The sequence below is a fragment of the Pimephales promelas genome, chromosome 20 (assembly GCF_988280905.1).
Source record: "Pimephales promelas chromosome 20, fPimPro1.hap1.1, whole genome shotgun sequence".
NCBI lineage: Eukaryota > Metazoa > Chordata > Actinopteri > Cypriniformes > Leuciscidae > Pimephales > Pimephales promelas.
This window is the reverse complement of record NC_142788.1, coordinates 14,304,997-14,332,797: the sequence shown is the minus strand read 5'-3', so window position 1 is coordinate 14,332,797 and position 27,801 is coordinate 14,304,997. Positions and strand designations below refer to the sequence as shown.

Below are 27,801 nucleotides of genomic sequence, written 5' to 3'. Positions count from 1 at the left end.
AAAGCAGATATGAGTGTGATCTAGAACAGAGACGTAATGGGTGGAAATATTTTAGTAAGAATGGAGGGATAGTCAAAAAGGAAGTGAGAATGTGAATTAAAAAGTCATCTTAATTAGATGACTTTAGATTGACATACGGACTAAGGGTGTCACGAAATCGATTGAAATTAATTTAAAATTCGTCAATGCTGCCACGCCCCCACGTCAAGTCCGTTCATCGGCGTGATCTGCTCGCTTTTTTTCTTATCAGTGCAAAACAAACTCAAAATACTTTGTTGATTTTGATCTTACATATACTGGAAGTGTTACACATCATTCAATACTGTTAAATGTCTTCTTTTTTTGGGTACACTCTTATTAACATCAAAACCTTGTGTTTTTGTAAAATAAATAAAATAAACAGGGTGCGCTTTCAGCTCACTCTTTCTCCGCAAAAATCTTTCTGAAACACGTCTGAAAAATGAACTGTAACTCAGTAAATACTTGTCACAGAGACACGAAAGATTTCTCTTTATGAAGCTGAAATTCTCTTCTATAAAATGAAGTCATTTATTAAAATCGCAACTATTCTTGATGTAATTTGTATGAAAAGAGAGAGATGTCGGTCTTTTTCCTTTCTCCTAATTATAGCGTATGATGTGTTAATGTGACCACGCCCACTGAGACCGCACACTATTCAAACGTTAATGTTGAGGCAAGCCATGAAAACGCCCACATCAGATCGCCCTAACCTTTATCTCGTCTTGCTGCGCAGTGAGGAATAATAGTAATCCTGGAAAAGGTACCTAAGTTACCCGTTTCATTTTGAGAAGCACGAATTCAGCTGATGTAGTAAGTAATTTATTCTTAAGTGCTTTGTTCTAATTGCATTATTGAATAGTGTCTGTAAACTGCACAAAGACTGTTTAAATATCAAATGCGTGTGTGTGTGTGACTAAATGGACGAATTCACAGACGCATGCGCGCTGTGCGTTCATTCACTCTCACTCCATTAGTATATAGACTACTGAGATTTGTTCTATACAGATCTGTAAAACCAAAAAGACTGTTTACATATGAATCGGGTGTCTGGGTGTGTGAACAAATAAATGCACAGATGCATACTGTTAAAGAAAAAATTGATTATAAACTTTTTACTATAAAACATCAAATAAGCTTTAGTTAGTTTCTGCTCATATGTTAAATATATAGTATGTTTTGTCAAAAATAAACTAATCAACTGTCATCCAACGCAAGCTAATGCAATGCACATATCAAAATAATGAATTCTTAACTTTTAAATATGTATGATAAAATTGGCCTACTTTAAAAATAATACTTTATATGGAAATCTTTTTTCCAAGTCAATTCGTTCGTTTCCTTCGTTGAATGAACCAAATGACTCGGAAAAAGATTCATTCATTTTGATGCGTCATGCGTCACAGAACAGAGCAAGGCGAGCATTTGAGCTTATAAAACTTAAACTTTGTTGTTGTTTTTTTAAATGAGTGAAAGTTTCGCTTGATAAGACCCTTATTCACCGTCTGGAATCGTTTAAAGCCATTTGAACCATTTGCAGTTTGTACTGAAAGTGTCTTTTGGACCTTATGGAGAAAAATGCTGGAATGTTTTCATCAAAAACCTTAATTTCTTTTCGGCTGAAGAAAGAAAGACATGGATATCTTGGATGACATGGGGGTGAGTAAATTATCAGCAAAAGTTTTTTTAAAAGTGAACTTTAATATGTTTATAAGCAACTGAAAAAAGCACAAATGTGACAGCATGTCACAACATCTCAAGGACCCCAAAAACACCTTAGACCCCAGAGGGTTAAACAGGGCCTGAGATGCATTGTAGAACAATAAAGGTCGTTTGAGATGAGGAACACTGACCTTCCATCTCTTTCCGTTACACCTTCTACATGAACACATTATTAATGGGTTGGGTATGAAAGGTCCATTCTGCCTCTTTCTTTTCTCTGTGGCTTGTGATAGTTTAATCTCTAAGCTTCTGTTGTCTGCAAACTCTGTTGTCTCCACCACAGCAGAGGGTACCTCCCTTCTTCTCTCATGTATCCCTTATTCCTTGAGTGCACTCCAGTACCACTATGTCTGAATATCAAAATATCGTGTTTACAACATTCAAATTGAAAAATCGAATAATTAATTAAAACACTGTTGGCCTGATCAGTCATCCCATGAATATAACAGGGTGTTGACATGTGAATTCATGTTGACAGCCAGCCATCACTTACAGTAAAACGGTGCATTGAGCCATTTGGTGAAGTTCAAAAGATTAATGACTGAGAAACAGAGAAGAAAAAAGCTGGTGAATCACACCTGTACCGAGTATGAGTTAATTGCTCCCAGGTGTGGGCCAATCAAATCTAACTATAGCCGCTTGTTTCTCATTAACACCACTGACACAGCAATCAAAAGCACTCCCGGCATCTCTTACATTGGGGATATATCCAGAAAACAGAAAATCTCTCTAGCCTAAGAGGGGAAAATTGACATATCACTTTATTTAACGTTATTTAAAAACATTTACATTTACAAAAATGATCATTTCTTGCAATACAAACATGACAATCTTGACCATTTTAATGAGAACTGACTATAAACCGGTTTAGAAGCAGCCTAAAGGAATCGTCCCCTTCATCTTTGACCTGTCCTAGATACCAAAAAGCTTTGGATAGAGTATCTGTCCTTGTTTTCTGCATGAGAGAGAGTACAGGAGACATCCAGCACCACACAGACACATAAAACTGCTCTTTGTCTTTGTATCTGGTCCTCCCCTTTCAGAAGGATTCAATCAGGGAGCCCATGCGCTCGTTAGAGAGAATAGCTAGCACTTGACGCTCATTTGCGTGTCAGATTGCCAACCGCATGCGTTCTGGTACATGAAAACACTCCAAACATTCCTCTCATTGCACACTTTGTTCTCTCATTTGTATTAAGGACGAGATTTGGCATTCAGAGAGGGATGTTGAATCTGAAGCTAGTTTTTGGAATCTGTGGAAAAGACCGAAATAGGTCAAATTCCTCAGTTTACATCCATAACTAAGGATGAAAATATATGGGTAACATTTGTAGGTTTGTAGACATCTGAATGGTCTATTCTTCATTTTCCATTTCCAGACAGTCTGTACTCAATTCAATTTTCTTTTCAATTTGCAACAAAATATATCAGGCGAACCTCTCAAATCCTTAGAGGCTTTATTCCAAATGTGTGAGAGAGAAAAAGACTGAGCAGGAGAAAATATAATGGACAAGTAACACACAACAGTACTGGAAGTGAGGTCTATAATACTTGGAGAAAGCTAGTCATAAGCATTTCAATTCATCTCAATGGCAGTTGTTTGGCTGGACCAAGATTCCTCTGTAGGCAGGAGACTTGAAATCGGCCATCTTTGTTCATGAGCGCTAACTTTTGAGCTATTATTGTGTCATAACTAGGCTGGTACACCTTATACTACATTGTAATGAAATATTATGCTTAAATGTCAAAATACACATACTTTTGAAGGGGCATCAATGGAGAAAGATGCTACATAGCCAGTAGTTAGAGGGCCAACAGTGCCATTGTAACAAACCCCTTGGGGAAACGTCTTATTTATTTGGTTTTTCTGTGGTCCACTAACTTATTCAGTACAAAATTGATCTTCAGGTACAAGAATTGATCTTCAGGTACACATAGAGATTGCTGCAGAGATGGTGATGGGTGTAGAATATAATGCTCAGAAGGAAACGTTTCGTTAGCTATTGAAAATCATTATTAGATTAATGGTCAAGCATTTAGATGGTCATTATGGAGCAACAGTCACTACACAGCCTAACAGTCTAGAGCGCATCTGTTTCAATAGACGACAGACATATAAACCAGATTATTTGTCCAAGAGCTGTGTAATTAGATTGTTAGACATTTAATGGCTTGTTAATCAATAGTCTTTAGTACATAAATATAAATTCATTTCACCTCAATTGGTATTGAATGGATTTGTTGACAAATACCATTGAACTGCTTTGGCTGGGCAAATGTAGAACAAATTCAGTATGATAGAATGATGATTCAGTAGTATGCATGCTTTTTACGGAGTTCTATTGTAAATGAAGGCAAGCAGTGTGTGTAGGTATGCACAAGCAGAAACACTCTGAATCCCACAATGCAATGCACTAGCCTGGAGCAGATTTTCTACAGGCATTTTTCATATAAATACTAAAAACTAAAACCTAAAAACTACTAAAAAAACATCCATTTTGCATTTTTACACATTCAAAATTGCGACAATTGTGTCATTTTCAGTGTTTTTTCCCAAGACCCTATTGATTTCTGAATACAGTGCAGAATACAGTGCAGTATAGTGCAGTAAGCACTATGATAGCACTCTATTCTATAGAGCTGTAGTTTTGCCAGCCAAATCACCTCAGGTTATTGGTCTAGACAGATTACATCGATAAGGTGGGCAGGTCACTGGGCTGCAGTAATAAAACCATTTTGCAGAAGAGATTCGCTGAAAGTGTAATTCGGATGTGATTAAGTGATCAATCTCAATCCCAGCTCACTTCTTAAGTCATTATATCTAAAACAGAAGATCCTAACTACAATCACACTTCACAAGCTTCTCCAAAAGCAATGTAAGAGCTGTAATGAACGAACCTATCATATTTTAAGATGTCTTATAAATCTAACCACAGTATTCCCATTTTAAATGTGCTGAGTCTGCAGCTTCCAACAAGCCATAGTGAATAACCCTTTAACAGATCAGTGAGGTGTATAGACAGACACAGATGAATATTGATAGCTAGTCTTGTGCAAATGCAATGAAGCAAGGAATGTTATCCATGCTCTATATAAATCAATGCACCAGAGTGCATGCACACTCAGTGTCATGAAAGTGGAAGATTGCTGGTTGACCCACATGAAGTTCACTGGACATGACGTTCCCAAGAGCCTGGATGTGAGGAGACAGGTCTTATATAAGATCTGTCTCATACACAAAATCAAAGCAATAGCTTACTGATCTGATTAGGAAGAAAGCGGAAGATCAGAGATCTAACCAATTAGCTTCACCTAAGAGACCTTTGAATTCGATCAGACAGCAGGAAGAGCTATTTCTGTTGATGTAATGATGTAAAGGCCTTGTATGTGTGTGTAAATCTGTTAACCGGGAGCAGGAATTCATCTCACACAATATAAACATTAAAAATATTTGATTGTGCTCAAGATTGCATTGTTGTATACATACACATGCAACTAATTAAATTAACTGAATAATTGAATAATATGGATTTTTTTTTAGCCTAATCCATGGCAATGCAAATACATTTCATTTAACCTCTGGGAAAGACCAGTGGACGGGAGCTATACATTACACAATTGAAATAGCACTGTGGATCAAAATTTTATATAATAGATTTTATATAATATCCATGTATCATTTTATTCGCATCTGCATCCATAATTTCATGCTGTTTTGCTTAATTTCCCGGGTCAGAACGTCTGCATTTGGTAGTTTCAGCAGTGTATAGTGTAAATGCAAAAATAGGACATGGGTCACTTTTAAAAGATGATGTAAGCAGGTCGTCAAAAAAATCGGATATAGTCAGAAAATCGGATTTGGGCATCAAGACCTGCAGTGTAAATGCAGCCTTAGTTTCAATTGATTCTATATCATATAAAGCTGTTATTTATGGTCATGAAATACTGTCAGATACATCAGAAACATAACTAAATACAAAAAAAGTCTTATTTATGGCCCTATGATTCCTGCAATGCAGAAAACACAGATGGGATCCAGTCTTAAAATTTAAATGTACTGTATAACTCGGCATATCACGTAATTTGGCGAAATTTGGACGAATACATAAAAATTAGGGCTGTACACTTAATCACATCGTAATATGAACTAGTGCAGGGGTTGGCGTCGGATGTATAAATCTCAACTGTAATGCATTTTCGTTTATTCTGCCAATGCTGGCATGCAATAGGATAATCGCTGGCACGTGAAAATAGCTAAAAGTGTTTGTTAAATTTAAATAAAATCTTTCCAACTTGCATGCGGACATACATTTTGAGCTAAGCATTCCTCATATTCAAAAAGCCTGTTGTATTAAGTTAGGTACTATGAATACTATTGAATACCTGACAGATCTAATCTTGTCCAAACTTCTTTCAAACAGCTGATCTCAGCTGGTTTCTACAGTTACAATCTTAATACGTACATGACATGGTGCTCACCTAATGCAGTTTGTGTGGATTTGTATCCAGGAGACAACACCACTAAAAGCAGAAATAGAACAGCCAGTTGCTTTACACAAGGTGTGTGCTTGTGTGTTTTGTGTGTGTGCATGGGTTTTATAAATGGCCTCCATGCACTGCAGCATTGTCACTATCAAATCTAATAACCTCCAGCCTCAGTGCTCGGAGTGTGCGTGAGACATAAGGGTCCAGACATCAATCAAACGTACATTTCCCTTTCTGCGCTTTCTTTGCCTGTCAGTTCTGCATAGTGCTGAGCTCAATAAAAAAAGAGTTTGCCACAAAATCACTCCCTACCAACATCATCTTATTGTTTGTTTTGTCTGTACCATTTATTCAATCGTGTAATTCTCAAGTGGAAACAGTTGGAGCTTACAAGCTCTCCGTCCAAACATCCACGCACATACAGACCTGATAGGTGTTCGTGTGACATCAGAGCCTTGGGTTTAAGACGGATAATGGCCTCTCATTTAGAAGTGCACACCCAGCCGAATCCCACTACAGTGACACAGATGTCAAATCAAGTAAGCACTGACATCCCAGACCTTTTTAGAAATCCCCTTTCATCCCTGACCAACACGTTCCGCTGGTCTGATGTGACATCCGAAAATAGCTCTTATCCATTTAACGGCTCAAAAAGAAAAAGAGGAAGATATGATGAATGAAAAACAACAACAGTCATAGATAGGTGTGTGTTAGACCAGTCAATCCATTGAGTCTAAGAAAAAAATATCCAGGCCACATGTGTGCAATCCGTGCATTGTGTGTGTGCTTCTTACTTGCTTTTATTCTCTATTGTTCCCATCATGTTCCAAATCTAGTCAAAACCTCTAATGCCAAGTGCTTTGATGCTGCTGAATACACAGGTCAGACCGTACAATAGAGCGACACACAACAAACACAGCTGCCAGACAGACTCAAGATTTATTGAGTCTGTCAATAAATTGGCAGCTATTGTGCCTCCTTTGTGTTATTGTGAATATTTTTATCTTCAATGATCTACAAAAGGTTTGAGAACATTCACTTTATTGTGACTGAGTGTATTGTGTGTTCATGAATCTGATTCACTGCATTGAATTAAATAGAGCGAAAGTGCCAGTTATAGAAATACAACACTATAACTAACATCAATAAACGAGCCCTATAATGGTACTTACCAGGGTTATTGGACCATTTATGCACCATAGTAATCTTCAAAGTGCCTTGGAGTACCATTGTACACGAATATAGTGATCATTCACCTCAGGGTCCTACAGGCACATTCCTGTTCTGAAAAGTAAATAGATTTGTCTTGAAATGACAAGTCTATCTGGAAACGGATTCTTATAAAAGCTCACAGTGCTGTGCTTACTGACCTATGACTGTTCTCGTAATCGTCAAATACCCTGCGAGTCAGCGGGTCAGCATTTCATTACTCTAGTTCTGAAAGAACAGAATCACATCATCCCTCAAACTTTCAGGAAGTTCTTGGAAAACTCGAAATATTCTAGAATGCTCAGAATCCCTCAAAATATTCCCATGCTTTTCCCAACAAAGCAAGCAAGCGTTTTAAAGTTTAAATAGCCCTGACGCATGACAAAGTTCATCTCTGAGATAGTGTTTGTTTCCATCAGAGTTCATGAATGCAGCTCCAGACCCTGCACTTCCTTCCTTTCTCAGGGTTTCCCCCTCAGAGCAAAACAAAGATCCCAGTTTCCTGAAAAATATAAATAAAGATTCAGTCATCCTCATAGGACTGTTTCCTCATGCGCAGTCTAGAAAGGGTGAAGAACTGTATATTAACAAACAAGTGCTCATTAATATATGCTGTTCGTGAGACACACTTGGCACTGAATGATAAACTAACACATGAGCAGTGGGTTTGAAAATACATACTTGGAGAAAGAAAAAACTGTATTAAAACTTCACTCTCATACCATTCCCAACCTCGTTTTTCCTGTACTGAAGCCAGTTAAACATCTATAAAACAGCCCCTCCACGTAGAGGCCACCATCAGAAGGCCATAAACACACAAACACACCCTCTTACACTCCCAGCAGCAGGAGAACACGTGAACCTAATCACCCGTGAGACTTCACAGTAGCTGCAGTGCCGATCGATACTCGTTCTGTGGTAAATGAAGTATTGAGAAAGAGGGATGGAGAGCATACATTTTTTCGGGGGGTGCGGTTTTATCTAGGTTAAAAAAAAAACTCTCAATCAGCAAGCAAGCCTTCATTTTGAGAGCCTTCATCTTTGATTGTGATCTGATGACATCAGCGTGGCCCACATGCAAACTTGCCTTTCTCACACAACAGGCCCAAAAGTCACTTCAAAGACAAAATGATTCGGGATTATGGCTGAGAAATACAAATTACACTTTTTCTATAAGTTTCTTTTCTGTCCATTCTTCCTTGAATGTCTTAAATGTACTGATAATTCAGACTGATCTCATGAAATGGCGTATGTATGGTACGCCAATTCGTATTTCCATTTTTGGCGTGCTATCAACACGCATAATCGCTTTTCAGCGTGTTTATGAACGCCGTTGACTAAACGTTACATTACTGTATATATAAATATATGACCTAACCCAACCCCGTCCCTAAACCTAACCGTCAGTGGGGTTGATAGCATTTATGAGTCTTCCCCTACCATCCAAGGAAAAAAATATCGCTTCCCAGATGTAGATCTACATTTTGCTTCGTTTCGCTCAGACATTTAACGGCGTAGACATACACGCATACACACGGATAGCTCAAAATGCGTATAGATAACACGCCACTTAACTTGAAAATGGCGTGTATGTTTACGCAAAAGTCATGATGTCATGTTGGATAAGTAGCCTGTCCATAAACTTGGTGTTACAACCGAACAAATAAGAAAATAGTAAAAACTATTTGCATAAAATATAATCAAATGTGATGTGTCATGCAGAGACTACTAGGAATGTCCTTTTACTGTTTATCATCGTAAATTATCATACAGTCAGTAACTTACAGTCAGTAAGACCAGTGAACAGGTTTATTACAATATACTTTCATGAATATACTCATTTGGAGAAGACACGAGGACATCTGTGTGCTTAAATGGTGTTGATCCATGTTTGATCCATGATTAATCGTCAACAGGACATTGATGAAGAGCATCAACTTTTAATTGTTTATACAGAAAAATAAAGGAGACCTAAAACGAGCACATCTCGGTCCATTATACAGCTTAGCCGTCATTACACAAAAATATTTTTTAACCGACCAACCAGAATCAAGTATTCCAGAGAGCTGTCCAACCAACCTTAATACATATACTGTCAACTAAGGATATGTCAGTGTGAGATATCGTGTTCAGCCAGATCATCAGATCCTTTTCTTTTACAAAACTGTCGTTTTTCCCTATTCTTTGAGTGGTCTTTTGTCTGAAAAGCTTTACTAGCTCTTCAGTTAAGTGTGAACTCTCGCTGTGTACCATAAGTGCCCGCTAGCTAAGAATTCAGGCCTCAACAACAGAGAGTGGCACGCATTCTGCCCTGGGCTTTCAGCCAATAAGAACGCAGAACAGACCCGTGGGCCGACCCATAATGGTGCAGCCGAGCAAATCAGAGCACTGGCACGGACTATCACAGCGGTATACAACACCCCGTAAAATGATTCTTAGAGAAAAGAGTGAACCGACCAATAATGACCGTTGCTTCAAACAATAATGCTTTCATCACTTTCTATCAGACATAGCTAATAGAGCACAGACCAACCATTGAGCCAACGCAGGCCACCCAGCCAACCATCTATTACTCAGAAGACAAAGCAACATTTATTACCAAAAGAATGCAGGCCGAAATGGAGAATTAACCAAACACAAGGAGCATGCTTTATGTTCCTCCACGTTAAACTGTCAGTAGAGAAAATCTAATGCTAAATTCATGTGCTCCCCTTCCACCCTCAATCCCACCCACCCGAGCTGACATTTACACAGAGAAAGTCAACAGATCAGTACGAGCGAAGGGCTCTCAACTCCTGTCGTAACACACATAGAGCTTTAAAAAACAGCAGAGCACTGTGCCTCAAGTTAAGCGAAAGTGTCAACATCAAGTTCTGCCCCAAGCCAAATCAAGTACAACCTAAACACTTTTCCTTTCTAAAAGCTTCCCAGGAGCTCCTAATGAAGCCTTTTTCTGAAAATCTGAAACTAATTAATGATCCCATTTATCCCCAGTTACTAGCAACTTCCTACAGATCTCACACTAATTTCCCTTACTGAAGCTAAAATGGCCAAACACTGACAGTTCAACTATTGTATACTGTATTGGCTGATAGCGATAACCGATAATTCTTCATATTTGAAAGCCGATAACCGATAATTCCTCAATTATATTGGCCGATAAATCTAGATCCAAGTTTTTATATCATTTTTGAGAGCCTGACTACAAAAACAAAAGTCTCACTATTAAATCCATATCCCAAGTACCCAATTATAATGTTCTCATTATTATTTTATGTAGCATATATGACAGACTTGCGCTGTACAAGTGATTCCCATCATATTTTAAGCAATTCTAAACCATCAATGCGAACATTACACATCTGAAGTGTCTCAGCTGAAGGAAATAATCCGTTATTTATCGGCTTTCATATATCGGCCAAATTTTCTTATCAGGCCGATTACGATAACATTAAAAATAAACATATATCAGCCAATTACTGATAAGGTGGCCAATATATTGTGCATTCCTATTGTATATTCTGCCTGTTCTCATCCTTTAGCGTCATCTGTGACAAAATGGCGAAATACTACGCACATGGCACCCTTTATCGTTAATATAACACGCGAACCCAAGGCGTCATAAATCCTTTAGCGTAATATGAGACTACCCTACTACCCTACCCCACACCTAAACCTACCCATCACAGCGCGAGCAGTATTTGCCCGTTTTGTCATATAGCGTAACGTATGATGCTAAAGGATGAGAATGCGTTGGTATATTATTTGATGGTAAAAAAATGGTTTATTGTAGTTATTATTATTAATTATTCTAATGCATGCATCATTGTTTTTATGATGAATGATACCTCAAATCCAAGGGTTTGTTGATGGAAAAAGTGTGCTTTTACACTTCTAATGTCAGCAAACTTACAGATTTTGCATGCTGACCATGAAAAAAGCATGGTCGGATCTTTTCATTTGAGCCAGTAAGTAGCCACCTAGCAATGCCCAATACCACACAGAGACACGAAGATGAAGATGAACTTTAGCAACCACAAAGCAATGCCCTGGTAACCACCAAGACCATCCTAGAAGTAGCTTTCATTGGATTCATATAGCATAACAACAGTTTTCCTCACCTCTCTGGCCTTCTCCATCTCAGCTTGCAGGACCTGCTTGGCCACCTCCAGATCCTGTAGTTTCACCCTCAGCTCCTCGTTCTCCTGCTCCAGCCGAGATCTCTTCTTCTCCACAGTGTCCAGCTCATTGTGCACACGGATGGACACATCCTTCGCCACCTAAAACAACCATAACAGTTTTTAAATACGGTGTATTGAAATTAAGATTATTCTTTGAAAAAAAGGAACTCTGCAAACTGCCTATGGAGACAATTTCACTAGGACAACATTGAAGATGGCCGATTCATACGTTTTTGATTTATTTCTTCCTGAAGGTGGTTAGAAAGCTCATTAAAAGCGGTTGATTGTAAAGCTGCACTAACTTTTTAAGGAGGCAATTATCGGTGTTGTGAAAACAAAGACATCTATACCACATGCTGTTTGGACCATTTTAGCAACACAAGCCCATTTTTCATTCCTGACAATGTTTGTATGTTTCTAATAGAAGACATATAAAGGAAGGATGTAGGTTTTTGTGCGAGGAATGAAGAAAAGAGAGGGCTGCAGTCACTGAAAGGGGTAAATGGGGACTGTGACGGGGTATGAGGAGGAACACAGTCCCTGTTTGTGAGTTGTGCTTCTTGAGAGAGGGTTCTCCTCTCTCTCTGTGTCTGAACCATAGCCAGGGTGCAGCTGGGTACCCACAATGCTCCTCTGTACCAACACCAAGCTCAAATTCATATCAGATCCCTCCATCTCTCATTCTTTCCATTTACAAAGTATTTATCTCACCAACAGCCTCTCTGCCTTGTTCCATCAATCTTTCCTTCAGTTTCCGTCCAGTGGAGCAACACTACTAACTTGCTAGCTCGTTTGTTTTAATTCAATGCTTTTTTTCTCCCCCAAAATGTTGTGCTGTAGTGTTTTGGCGTTCCTGTAGCTAAAACTAGGGCTGTGTAACGATTAATCACGATTAATCACATGCAAAATAAAAGTTTGTATTTACATAATATTTATATGTGTATTGTGTATAATTCATTTGTATATATAAATACACACACATGCATGTATATATTTAAGAAATATTTGCATGAATATACTTTATATATATTTATACAAAATATTTGCATGAATATACTTTATATATATTTATACAAAATGTATATTATACATAAATATAAATATTTGATATATTAATAACACATTTTTCTTAAATATATACATGCATATGTGTGTATTTATATATACAACATAACTATACACACATATATTATGTAAACACAAACTTTTATTTTGGATGCGATTAATTGTGATTAATCGTTTCACAGCCCTAGTTCAAACAGTAAAGCGTTTCCGCTTGCAACGGTCATGGGTTCGATTCCCAAGGAAAGCAAGAACTGATAAGAATGTAAATGTGTATCTGGAAATGCAATGTATGTAAAATACATAAATGTAAATGTAAAATGTAGTGTGAGGAAACTGTACAATGCTGTTCTGATGTTGCATTATACTGAAAAGGCAATATGAATCAATTTTGGTTTTACTATAAACATTCCACAGTTCTCTGAATATGCACGGTATATTATTTTACGATATATGGTGAGTATATTTAGAACGTGTATAATATATACCTAGCTAGCAGAATAATAAATGTGCTATCATGGTGGTTATATCTAAATTTTTAAAATTCAATACGATTTTTGATTGCAAATTATATCAAAGATTCATACAGTTATTGATTGTTAAATATAAAGTTTATATTTAAATCTAAATATATTTATATTTAAATATAACATTTATTTATTTAAATTTATTTAACTTTTTTAAGTTTTAGTTCTTTTAAGAACTTTTAGATCTTAAAGGAGTAGTTTACTGCTGATAATTTACTCACCCCCATGTCATCCAAGATATCGATGTCATTCTTTCTTCTATCGATGTCTTATTCTTTCTTTATTCCAGATGATGAATAAGGGTCTTATCTAGCAAAACGAGTGGTCATTTAAAAAATAAATAAAAAGTTTAAGTTTTATAAGCACAAATGCTCAACTTTCTCTGTACTGTGATGAGCGTTCGTGACTCTTCTGTTCAAACTCGTTCATCAAAATGAACAAATCTTTTTTTGAGTCATGACTCGAAGGGTCCTAGATAAGACCCTTATTCCTCGTCTGGTGTCGTTTGAAGCTGCACTGAAACTCTCATTTGGACCTTGAACCGTTTAGTTCCCAATGAAGTTCATTATATGGAGAAAAATCCTGGAATGTTTTCATCAAAAACCTTAATTTCTTTTCGACTGAAAAAAGAAATACGTGGACATCTTGGATGACATGGGGGTGAGTAAATTATCAGCAAAAGTTTTTTTTTTTGTTTTTTTTAAGTGAACTACTACTTTAAATATAGAGAGATTTATACAGTATCAATATTTCAAGCATGAAAAAAATCGGTCACAATTCATAATAGAGTAGAGTTAGCTTGTAAACCACAGGTCCAAGGTTTTATGTTAATTGAGGCGTCTGTATTGTCATACAAATGCTTTAATTGTCAGAGCACCAGAAGTGTCTGTTGGCTTCAGATTATTTGCATTCACTCCTCCCTCCATTCTGTCTAGACGCCACCCACCTGCCTTTGACTGGCAATGTTGTTGCTTTTACATGCAAAAAAAAGATGGACACCTATAGATCAACAGGGAAAGGGGTAGTGAAGCACAGCAATGCCGTATGTGTGTATGTGTGTGTGTGCATTGCTGTCCGCCCCTCTCACCACAACCTGATGTAGAACAACAAACTGCAAAATCTGCTAAACCATTTGACCAAACACTGAAATAAAAGGAGTGTAATGACCCATCAAAGAATATTTGCATGCGCCCATGACTGTTCATCTGTAGTACTTGAACAAATATGTAAATGGCTCTGTGGAATTTGTTTGTCTTTGATTATTTGTGTGTGTGTGTGTGTGTCGGTCCTCATCTTTTCAGGATTGCTCCGCCTCTCTGCCGTGCAAACGGTCGTTTTAAATGACTTCCCTCCAGATCTGTATCTGGTTGCATCTGCGGGACAGATGCCTGGGCACATTCACGCTGTAACCTCAACCTTACCCTATTTAGAAAAAAAACAAACAAGCTGCCCTTCGGTTAACCTCGATAAACACACATGCAGCTCAGATGAGCCTTATGAAGATAGTCCAAGGGCACCAAATTCGGTCGTTGAAAGAAACCCATTAACACAGTTGCTGCTACATTTTTAAATGGATGGACACACTTTAAATGCATCTGCCAGTCCATTTCTGCTTCCACCCATATGTCACTCTCGGGTTATTTTTACTAATCCTGCCTTTGCAACCTAAAAGTGAGTAGTAGAGTCAGCATAAAATTGCATTTGCAAACCATTTTACTTACATAATGTGATGCATTTCTGAGTGAAACTGGAAATTACTGAGATAAAATATAGGTCTCCTGCTTTTCAATTTTTTAAATTGAAGTTATCTCAAATGTGCCTCCTCTAGAGCTTTCTCTGAGCTTCAGATCTGGGCTTTAAGTGAGGCTTTGTCTTTGCTCCATGGCTGTTTGAGTTGACTTTGACATGTGAATGCAGCACATGGATGATAATGAAGGGAGAAAGCAGCCAGTGAGGGTTCAGAGTCAGTTTTCCTGGAATCCCTTGAGTGGCTTGACCGAGAGTGGACAAAACCTGCTTCACAATAAGATGTTCATTACTATGTGCCTCTTTCTCCCCTCTTAGCTCCAGGATGCTGCTGCTAAGCTGATATCTAAACAGGCGATAGCAAAACTGACCAAACACTATTTATTTGCTTATCAGCATCTGTCACCCTCACTTCCTCTCTATTATTCTCATTGTGCCCAGAGGGTATTTTATTGCTCAGAGGTTTATATTTTAAAGCTCAGGACACTTAATGCATGTCTCATTAAGCTCAAAATATGCTTTCATCATCATCATTAAAACATAAACGTCGTCTACAATGTAAATAACACATTTTGATTACACAAGTTTTTAATAAGTAACCATATTAAGAACATTTGGGGTGTGAGTGTGTGTAGTTTACGTTGTAGAACAAAATGTCCAAGTATCTTTGAGTTATGTATACATACCGTATTTTAATTATAAATTGGAAAAAAAAAAAACTATCATAAAAACCCATAGGAAAATCCCACTGGTGAATAAGTCTTTCCAGCTCTTGATTCACTACTGCACTCACACACCAATGCATTATGTCATAGAATTTAACATCTAACCTAGACAAAATCCCAAAATCCATTGACTTCAGGATGATGGAACCGGAAGAGCTTAAATGTGATCTTGTTTCTGGGTTTCGGCCAACTGAAAAACATCATCCCTGCACCGCTATTGGTTGGTTCAAAGGGTGGCATCACAAGCTTGTTGTTTCACAGTCGAAAGAAAGAAAACTGCAACAACAGACGGCCAGGTTAAGTCTGAGCGTGAGCAGAAATGTTTAATGACATACATGGTACGATTTTAACTCTTTTTTTGTTTCCCCCCATTGATGGAAATTTCCATAATTTATGAGACACCGCTTCTCTGCCATTGACTGGGTCTGCAAGAGAGGGGCGTAACAGGAAGTGGGCGTAACATAAAGTTGTCCAAATCTCACAGAACCACACGACATGTCAACGTCAAAATTAGATGTTGTCGACAAGATGCCAGCTCGTATAGAGACAACGGTAATAATATTTTTTAAATAGTGTTGATGGACTCGATCTACTCCATCTATGCTTTGATCATCGTTCTGAATGCATATCTAGATGTAGTCTTTTTAAAAAAGCGATTTTCTCTGTTTTTTTTGCTTAAAATATTGCTTTTTTAATTAATTTAAATTTAAATAATTTACTTTTTTAATACCCACATTCAATTGTGGATGAAAAAAATAATGCATTAAGCTAGAATAAATCTGGGTTGTTGTTTTTTTATAAAGCAGAGGCTCTGTTCTTTCTTTTAATATATTGCATGTTCAAATATTCAACCTGAAAACTGTTTAACACAGGAAATAAACACGGGCATTGATTATAATAGAAGTAATACAATTTTAATGCACTAAATTATTGAGATTTAAGGATCTCATTTAGACAGTTTTTTGTCTCTCTCTGTTTCTCAGCTGTTGTTTTGCATGAGCACATGACTGGAGAAGAAGCTCAGATGTAGCCTGGGAAAACTCAACTCAAATTTAGATTTGCTCTGAAAGTTAGTCAAGGCAAAGAGCTCATTCAAACCCATTTCCAGTCCGCAGAAATCTCGGCACCAATCAGAAACGTTGGGGCGGGCTTTACACGATGACGACAGCGCTGGGATTTTGAAGCAGATTTTGTAGCATACATTACAAAGATGGACGCTGCCGTCGAACATCACTCGCTCAAATCAGCTATCGCGTCTGTTTTTAAGCATTTTGAACGTTTCCTTTTTGTTAAAAACCGAGCAAAGAACAACACACGGAGATGTTTCTCTGTTTCTCCGCCGGCCGTCGCTCTGCAAACGTCATCTCCTTCATCGCTCTGATTGGTTTTAGGTCTACTTGAGACATCCGCTGGTGACGCCCCTCTGGAAATGATTTGTCTATGATGCTTTGCCAGACCATAACTGAGAATGGTCTGGTTTTAACCAGGCTAGCTCAGATGGGTAACAGAGGGAAAGAGGAAGCTACAGACTACAGTACTTCTCCAAGCCCTATTTAATAAGCCAGAGCAGCTGATAAGAAGGTGTGGAGCTGTTTTCCATCCTTCCCCTGACAGATCTGGGAGACGCTGCTCTCACTGGATGGGAAATGAGGCCAGTGCTTCAGAGAGCAGGAAATGGTGCAGGGATCTTACAAACATTCAAATCCTCCATCAACCCTTTTCACCCCTACCGCCTCCTGTCCTGACCATGACATCATCCCCTCCCCCTCGGTCCCGAGAGACCAAAGCAAGATGGGAAAAATTTGAACATGGGAAACTCTTTTATGACAGAGTAAAAACATTTGTCTTGCACAGCCTCTTGGTCAGAATATCACTGACCTCTGAATGAGTTTTTTTCTTTCGGAAACAACCGATTAGTGGGTCATGTGCGTTAACATCTGGGCCTTAGAAAGTTAATGTATCACGAAAATCAAGGGTTTTACTTAACATATAGAACATAAGCCAGTAATAATTTAGCATTTTGAGATAAATCAACCAGTAGGTCTTGTCAATGGATCTTAAAAAATGCAATGAATACATGTTGTGTATTCTGAGTATTCCATTTTAGACTTTTCTAAATGTCATCATTAAATTGTATTTTATATGCATGCAAATATATAGCTGTATGGTAATTACACGGTTCCCCACAATGGCATCATTTTGGGGCAGTGGATTTCACATAATAGAATTTTTTTTAAGTCAAATTAGTATTTGAAGTCCAATAATTTATATTGGTAAGTAAGCCAAAAAAACAGGCAGGATAATGTGTAGTGAGTTGGTCTATCGCGAAATAATCCATGACTGGATGATATGCTCAACATCATGGTCCCTTTCTACGGAGCCCCCCTAGTCCACTTTGGCAAAAAAAATTATTTATAACTATCTCGTGGCCTGAAGATAGTAACTTGTGGCCTCAAGATACTAACTCGTGGCCTCAAGATAGTAACTCGTGGCCTCAAGATAGTATCTCGTGGCCTCAAGATAGTAACTCGTGGCCTCAAGATACTAACTCTATCTTGAGGCCACGAGTTACTACCACAAGCTACTATCTTGAGGCCACAAGTTACTATCTTGAGGCCACAAGTTACTATCTTGAGGCCACGAGTTACTATCTTGAGGCCACGAGTTACTATCTTGAGGCCACAAGTTACTATCTTGAGGCCACGAGTTACTATCTTGAGGCCACAAGATAGTTATAATTATTTTTTATTTATTTTTTTGCCAAAGTGGGACTAGGGGGGCTCCGTACCTTTCAGTTAGTTTTACCGCTACCTTTTTTCTGCTAGTTTAAGGTCATAATGTACAAAACAATCAATAGAAACAAGATGAACATTGCAAGAATCCTCAAAGTCATTTTGACTACAATCAATAATTAATACAAAAATGTCAGCAGCTGTGTTTGTATCAAACGAGAGAGGGCATTGGTGTTCAACAAGAGACTTGAAAGGCGGCTGACCAAACGGTCTGCCAAACAGCATTGCCATGGACGATAACGATGAAATATAGCAAATATAGCCATCAGCCACGGTACGAATTAACTAAATACTGTAGCATGTGTGACAACTATTCAAAGTATTCAAAGTACTGGATGTAGCGCTAGTTATCTTCATAAGCCTGTAAGGGTACAAGAAAATCTTAGCACTTAACTAGTTAGCAATTACATCTACACAGTTCTTCGTTGCTGTGCTAAGCTGAACTTAAAGAAACAATGTTCATCCTCCTCAACGCATAGTGTGTCTGTCAGAGCGGTGGCAATGGAGTATTTCAACCAGTTGAATGCACAAGGGCTGCGAAGATCAGTGTAATTTGACCTGGCTGTGCCGGTAGCGTGGGGAGACAATTGACCCTGTGTTAGGAGACTCCTGTCAGCAGTTAAAGAATTCAGCAGAGGCCGCGATGTTTTCCTGCAGACACCATCCCCCTCGCCTTGCCTCATTGACTGTGTGTTAAAACTTCTGATCCTTACCAGCTGCGTCCTGAGTAGTAAAACTTAAGTATGTGACAATGTTACTTGTTTAAGACCACCATAGTCAGTCTCAATAGCAGAAAGTGCCGAGGAAATCACTCTCCCTCCTTTTAATTCCCTCCGTTACTGTATACACATCAGCCATTTAAAAGACGAATACAGACAGTGGCGACGGGAATGACATCATGGTTATTTCTCTTTCCTCTGACAGACCAGATAAAGGAAGTATTGTGTCCACAGCCATGTGAGACAGCTGTCTGCGTGGTGCATGACATGCAGGCTAAAGCATGATCTTACAGTCTATTGGAGACCTTTACATCACTGGATATTTATATTATTCACTTATGGGATGCAGAAGTCCCTTGTGAAAAACAACTTATGGAACTAATATACTTTAAAAGAATATTCTTACGTGCAAACTGACTGTAATGATTTCAGACACTTAAAGGGATACTCCACCATTTTTTCATATTAACCTATGTTATTCCCTTATCTAAGACGAGTTGATCATCACTCCGGAGAGTGAGGGGGGAGAGGATTTTTCACGAGTGATGATATTACTGCGCTGAGTCGAAGTGCTCCCAAGCACTTGCTGTGGTATTCCGCCATACAATATAGTTATCCATTTTACACTATAGAGAAAAGCGTGTAACTGTGTTTAAATAGGGAAAACGTGGAGGTGTTTGGTCGCTTCTCTTATTGGCTCATATTGAATGAACTGGGCTAAGCTAAGTGCTATCTGTGGTGTCTAGTGCACCTAAGACGAGAGAGGTATGTATCAACTCCTCTTAGTTAAGGGAATAACATAGTTTAATATGAAAAATCGGTGGAGTATCCCTTTAATTCCATGATACACATGATAATTCCATGATTCCATGATACACGATACACTTAAATGGACGTGTATTAAAGTTCAACATTTCTTATTTATATATTTTTTAAAGTATTTAAATATATATGTAATTACATATTTGTAATGATGAGGTTGCAATTTAGCACATTTCAAATAACTTTACATCAGTTATATTAACTTCATCTATGTTTAAATTTACACTAAAGAAATTACAATCAAGTAAAATGTGCTTTAAATGTGCTTTAGTTTGTTAGCCAATCCATCGAATTAATTACTAATAATTAAATACTATTAAGCATGACAAAAAATTATTAAAACAACAATTAAAGGCTTTTATTTGATGTTATTACAGTGTAGTTACAGTTACTTAGCTTATATTACCTGCAAGTACAGTTTCTAAAAAACAAACTGTTAAGATTTGCAGTGCAATGCACAGAGAACAATTGAGCACACTTCTAGGGGTAGTTCAAATAGCCAAACAGACTATGATTACACTGTGCCACACTAACCTTAACGTCTTGCTCCAGGGTGCGGATAAGCTCCCCGTCCACATGTCCGGTCTGGGCAACGCGGATACTGCGTCTCTCTGCCTTCTTCAGGCGGTACTGCAGGATGCGGCAGGTCTTGTTGGCCTGATCCAGCTGCTGCCTGAGCTCCTGGAGCTGATAAACATCCTCCTCCATGTACATGTCCCTCATCTCCAGCATCTCAGAGCGAAGCTCCTCCATTTCATCCTGATACACAAACAAACAAAATCACTATGCATTTTGCAAACATATTAGGTTTAAATTATAAAATATCTACCCAGGTAATTGGCACCCTTTCAAAAAATGCATATGCCCCTGACCTATTATCAAGTGTGATGTGAAAACCAATATATGCATCAAATTCATTATGCTGCATTATGATTTTCCTCGAGACCCTAGAGTTGCATAATAGTGCGATGTTTACAATCACTCTTTACACAAATAAACTGTTTATACCTCAAAGGGATAAATGCATCCCACTTTCAGAGGCTGATAGATGCTGTGGGCCACCGCGTGCTGTCACACATTTCCAGTGAATATAGGTCAACTACTGCAGCGCGCGTCACGTGCTCAGCGCGCGGATAAACAATGGAGTGAAAAGTGGGCGCGGGCGCAGTGGAGTGGACTGCTGCAGCATCTGTACAAACAGCTGCATTACTCAGGCAACACGAGTGCAAGAGCTACTAAACACTAGCCTTTTTCAATGCTGATATTTTAGGCATGTCAAATGAAAAAGATTTGGCTTCGTCATGGTCTTCTGGTAGTTTATGAAAACCGAGATTACAAAGGAATCACTGTTCAGCTCATAGTAATTCTGTGGAAAAGACAAACCCATCTAATAGGATCTTAAATATATGCCTGGCAGCATAAATATAAAATGTATTTTCAGTTTTATGGGGAACACACTGGCATGTCTGCCTTAGGAACAATGATAATGATATAGGGCAGTAATACAGTGACCCCCAAAGTTTCCATCAAATACAATAACAACAGTTATTGCGATACATTTCATCATTATAACAAAAAAAAAAATCTTAGTTTCCAGCCATTTATCATCTCACAGCAATTACTGTAATTTCTTCTCAGTTTTATGAATTTATGAATTAGATTTTCTTGATTCAGTATAGGCTATCAGTTCTAACTGGCCTTAATTAATTTACCACTTTTATATGTTGTTTTTTAGTAGGTAATTCAGCATTTTCAGTCTAGTTGACTTAAAACTTGTTTAAGCCGCTTGGCTTATATACTGCAATACAGTTGTGTTACTGTAGGCTATACTTTGGGGATTTTTTTTTTACGAACCACTTTAACCTTTGGCATACCTTTTTGGTTAGTTGGTTATTTTGAGGTTTTGGTGTTGAATTATACAGTGTTCTTGAGATCAGTGTTTTGGTTGTTGGCATCACCCAAAGAACTAAAATAACATCCAAGTTGTAACCCTAAACTGAGCAATATGACATTTTGAGGGAAAAAGTGGTTAAACATGTGCTATATGACACCATTATTGGTTTAACTTAAAAAAAAGTTAGATACCTGTTTTCTTTCAAATTTTGAGTTAATTGAAGTGAACAATTTGAGTTAATACAAAAGAAGGCGATTGGTTTAATAAGAAACTCAAAATATTATGTTATCTGAACCACACAATAAAAGGCAAAAAGTTATGACAACAAATCATGAAAATATATTTTTTTCCTATATGCTTTGATGTTTGATTTTACAATGATAAAATATAATAATCATTATCTTACCTTTAAATAATCATTTTCCGACCTGAGTTCCTCTATTTCCCTGATTAATTCCTCATGCATCCCGTCCATCTCAGTCAGGTCCGAAAACGCCAGGGATGTGCTGGCGAGCATCCTGCTGTCGAACGAGGTGAGCGAGCGCTCGTCGCCGGGAGAGACGCTCCCCTCTGCGGTCTCCATTCCCAGCGAGAGTCGCTCTTTCTCCACGCTGGTCTTGGATTGACCAATCGTGTCCAGTAGTCCATGTTCTGCCGCCGATTTATCGCCGTCGATCCCCCCGCGACTGCTGGTCTCAGTGTCGCTGCTGAGCGCGTCTGTGGAGACCTTGTTCTCCTCGGAGGCGCAGTCCGATAGCTCGGAGCTGCTGTCGGTGGCTGAGAGTTTCCCCGGAGCGCAGCCGGAGTCCTTGCTTAAATCATCCGATCCGATGCTGGCGTCCGAAACTTTTCTTCGAGCGCTTTTGTTCTTCTGAGCACCGGCCGCGGACAGCGGGGGCTTCCCGGTCGGTTTACTCTTCTCTGTTTTCGTTTCTTTCCCGGTGTTAACCGGGCTGCGTCTGGACACGCGACCGCCTAAATATATGGCTCCCGGTTTAACGCTCAGCGTCGGCGTCCCGATCCCTCCACGGATTTTAGTGAGGGACCACCCGGGCACATCTTTGGGTCTCGCAGGAGACGGTGCCCGGTGTGTCTTCTTTTTCTCGTTAACTTGCAGCGGCTGCGCAGGCGGCTGTTCTGGTTCGCCGGTGCTGCTCTCCATTTTCTGCTTTTGCCTCTTCTCCTTCGACGAGACAAAATGCGTCGGGGAACCGGTGTCAACCTTTGTCTTGGTCATTCATTCCGTTTACAAGACACGAATGAAGCTGAAATGTTACCTCCACTCCCTCCCCAAAAAACAGAAGTTGAACTGGTAAATGCTTTACAGCAACAGATCATCCGACATCAAAACCGTAGAAATTCCACAAGAAAATGTGAGTGCTTGGATTGAGATGCTTCGATTTTCTTTTATTCACCACGTCTGCAAAATATTCTCCCGTGCGCGCCCTCAGTTGTGAACCGCGGCTTCTCCTCTGCTGAGTGTTAGTGAGCTTTAGTGAGGTTTCTTTCTCTTTCTCCCCGCCCAGATAGCGGCTCGACCGTGACGAATGGAGAGCCTCGCGCGCAGAGCAGAGCACTACTGCCACCAACACACGACGCGTGAACTCATCATCTCATTCGAATGGGGGGTTTCCCTGCAAAAAATTACATGATCAAAAAGTTATGTTGTGAGTGTGACATTGACATTTTGCTTCAGATTTAATGACTTTTCCTAATTTAATGGGGAAAAGACAACTCTGTTAACATAAAATTAACCTGCTAATAATTTTTCAAAGTCCTAGCCTACACATTTTGCATCGGTGTTCCTTGGGGTCAATTTGAACCCAGGCTCTTTTAGTTGTATAATAAAGCAGAAGAAATGTAAAAATTTCACACACATTTGTTTTGGTTGTTTTATTGAGGTCACTATAACATGTTATAATTTATTCATTGTAATTTTACATATTCAAAATCATATTCAAAAATCTTGCCTCTGTTTTAGGGCTCTAACCAAATAGAACCACATCTGTAGTATTGTGAGAACCACTGATAGTTCACATGACATGTGACATAATTCTCAAGAGAACTCAGTAAGTCCATAGTCGTGCAATGGGTATTCTGGATAGGCTATAAGGGGTTAGGTGTGGTGGGGAGGGGGGTGGTGGGTGGATGTCAACTTAAAAGGTTACTTAAGAAGTCAACAAAGACATAAATTACCTGAGACAAAAAATAAATAAATAAATCATATTGTGGAGGTTTAAATTACTGGGGTCAAAACTGGGGTCAAATTGACCCCAGTGGGTAAAAAGTGTTATCAACAGGAGGGTTAAGTGAATCATTAGCACAATGTTTTGTCCAACTCGAATGTTTTTTTTTATGGGTCGACTTTCTTTAGTGAATCTTGAACTGACAGTGCGAACAACGTAGGCATATATTCCCAAACAATTTACTATTATTAGCCAGGTGTTTTGAATGATGTAGGCTAATGAATCATTTTAGTGATTTCCCGAAATACAGTAGGCTATTGAGTCAAGTTTAAAACAACTTTTGTAGTAAGGTTTTTTTTTTTTTTTTTAAAGAGATAGTTCACCCAAAAATGAAAATTCTATCATTATTTACTCACCCTCAAAGTTTCTTTCTTCTGACAAACTCAAGAGAAGCTATTTTTAAGAACATGCCAATCAAACAGCTGAAGGCAGCATATTGACTTCCATATAGGAAAAAAAAATACTATGTAGTCAGTAGTCAATGGCTACCGACATTCTTCAAAATATCTAATTTGTGTTCAACAGAAGAAAGAAACTCATACAGTTTTGAAACAGCTTGAGGGTTGGTAAACAATGACAACATTTTCATTTTCGGTGAACTATCCCTTTAATTGTTTCATGTCTCCCCAACACAACTGTATCTGTATGGCTAAAACAATCTATCTAAGTTTCTAGCCTATTTATCTACTGTCTTGGCTTATTCAGGAGATACCGGTACTAGCTGTCATATTTTTGACATTTAGTGAATATTTCTCCTAGGTTGATTTTGGCTACAAAAAAAAGCTATTGATAATTTCCATCATTAAGGGAAAAAAAAGTATCATTAACAGCCTATTTAACATAATTGACCTTTTGACCCCCGTAAATTTGGCAAGTTGTTACAATGGGAGCCTTCTGTTTCTGATGAATACCACTTTTTTTGATATATGAAATACAATTGAAAAAAAAAAAAACTTCCATGACTTACTCTATATTTTATTTGTATTAGCATGAAAGTTGAAAATTGTTGGCTTTTAATTGTATTAATGTGTGTGGTTTTATTGCATTTATACTTCATTAAGTGTTACTGTAGCTATAGTTAAAATAAGCATTTATACCATTGGCTCAAAATATAACATTTATTGAAATACAGCCCTTGTGATCTACCTTTTCTTCTGTGCTGAAAACTGCTTGTCTCCAGCAGTGGGAAGGGAGGCTGGCAGGAATGTGAGCACGGATCACATGCACCAGAATTAGTGTGTGATGATTGCTTTATTCAGAGACTGCACTCCTGGACGAACACTAGAGCCTTCTGGGACCCCTCACACAGGTGGCACTCCCCACACTTCACATAAGCTCACAGTTAATGGGTTTATCCACAAGAACACCCGGCTGGAGACAGGACAGAGGAGGTGGTTGGGATCTGTGCTAACGGATTGCCACATGAAAGAAGGGGATTTGCCCCAATCTTTTATTTTATTACTTTTTTTTAAATTATCTTTTAATCCCGATCTTTTATCGATTGATTCATCCACGTTTGGTTAATTCCAGTGTGTAGGCTACATGTAATGTTTTCTTTCATTAACACTGCTGTTTTAGAAATAGAGCAAATTACATCTTACATTGTAAAATTTATTGGGATAGATCCTGCAAGAAGAGCAAAATTGGCAATGTTGGCATTAATTGCTAACAGAACATATTTATAGTAGTATGTCTGAATGGAAAAAGGGCTGCGTTTATTTCTTTTAAGACAGCAATTGCTGTCTTGAGACGTTTAGGGATTTTGTTACTGTTATGGCTGTCAGCAGCCTTGCCACACTAGACTGAGGAATGCAAAACCCACAGGGAGACATGGCATTATCTGCTGCTGGATAACACATATTCTACTTCGTGGTGGGCTTAATTAATGTACAACGGTATTTTAGTCCCCTGTCCTATATACTTGGCCTAAATATCTGTGATAATGATACTAACAGGTTTGCCTGCTGTTGTTGCATCATGTCTCTGAGGAGGGAGGACTGGGACCCTGCAGTCCTCTCGTCTCCGTGTAATGGTTGTGGTGGCGACAATGACGAAAGAGGATTCATAAATCCTTATTGGTCTTGTCGGATGAGAAATGCATCATCTGACAAGGCAAGGCAATTTTTTACTTCATTTTATTTTAATTTAATCATTATTTTAACTAAATACATTGGGTTTTTTTTTTTAAACAAGTAAACATACTGTATCAATCTAAGATTTGGTGCCAAAAAAACAAATAAAACTGAAAACCCACCACATTTTCATGTTTTCTTATAATTATCATTGCCATTTAAGTGAAATGACTGAACTTAAATATACAAGCTTGATAAAAATTATCATTCTAGAAGAAAATTTCAAATGGCATTTAGAGGCTTTTGCATCTGAACTCTTCATATATATAAATATATAATTTATTAAATTTTATATTATATATATTATTTATATTATATATTAATTCATTAAATAATTAATATAATGATTAATATATATATATATAGGTTCTAGGCTAGGTTATTGGCAAGTTTCTTGTCCATTTCTGTTATAGAGTAGACATTAATGTTCAGTGTGCATACAGCAATTATATCTTGACATGGATATTTTACCATAGGGATATTACAACATCTGTGTCAGAATAAAGTAGAAAGAGCAAACCATTCAACAGATCTTCTGTGTGTTAATTGAACCACTACTGTCACCTTATGGCCACATGAAGCAAGCACAACAACACTATTATCACTTCAAAGGTTGAAACAGTGGTAGAGGATAATAAAAGCAAAGACACCTTAACAAAGAGATTCCCTAATCTTATGCCATAAAATGTATTGTACATACTGTGTTATGCCAATCATGTTTTGCATCTGCTTATAGGCTTCACGTTAGGCTACTTTTGTCTGACATTGATAGATTCGCTTCCCTCAAACTGAGTTAGACTCATGCATCAGTGATGAGCAGAAACAAAGCCATGTTGTAGAGGGCCAGTGGGTGTAATTGGCGTGTTTAATACTGGATGAAAGAGTCCATTTTACTGTAGTCCAGGCTGTAGTCCTCTGAGATCTGTTGGAACAACATCGCAATAACTGCAACCCTGCTGGCAGACAAATCAGCAGGATGTTTTTTAAAGAAAAGTTTATAATTTGCCTCTTCCATCATGTTTTATTGCTGACAGATGACTGGCTGGTCTGAATGTGTGGCTTTATGCTCTAGACAGCACAAATGAATCACAAAACTGGACAATACATTGCAATACAATGTATTTTGGCCAATATGTCAAAGCGACACACACACACACACACACACACACACACACACACACACACACACACACACACACACACACACAATAAGGGCAGTTTTGCAGTGAGGTCAATGCAGGTCCGCTGTGCTGCTGGGAACAGGGGTGTATATCGACGTCTGCCTCATTATATAACGAGAGACGTAAAACAAAATGAACAAATTTATATTTTTAGTGTCCAAGCTTTTCATGCTTGATTGCAATGTTTGAGGATCATAGCATGCAAGCAGGTCTATAACTGGCTTCTCTGTACTGTTTTACAGTTCCGTCAATGGCCTCTGGTAATGACTGATGAATGTTACATGAATTTCTTGGAATGAATAATATGCTAAAATGAAACAGGAATAGCCTGAAAGCTGGT

General features: G+C 38.2%; 1 protein-coding gene across 2 annotated transcripts in view; it reads right to left on the bottom strand.

The window, feature by feature from the left end:
- Positions 1-23,420, bottom strand: part of mtcl2 (microtubule crosslinking factor 2) — a 48,059-nt gene extending 24,639 nt beyond the window's left edge. For both annotated transcript variants that reach the window (XM_039651611.2, XM_089124114.1), the window contains exons 1-3: positions 22,309-23,420; positions 20,543-20,767; positions 11,556-11,714 (exon numbers count right to left, since the gene is read on the bottom strand). In XM_039651611.2, coding sequence (XP_039507545.2) covers positions 11,556-11,714; positions 20,543-20,767; positions 22,309-23,139 — 1,215 coding nt within the window. In that variant the 5' untranslated portion in view covers positions 23,140-23,420. The remainder of the gene's footprint in view (positions 1-11,555; positions 11,715-20,542; positions 20,768-22,308) is intronic.
- Between the last annotated feature and the right edge of the window lie 4,381 nt (positions 23,421-27,801).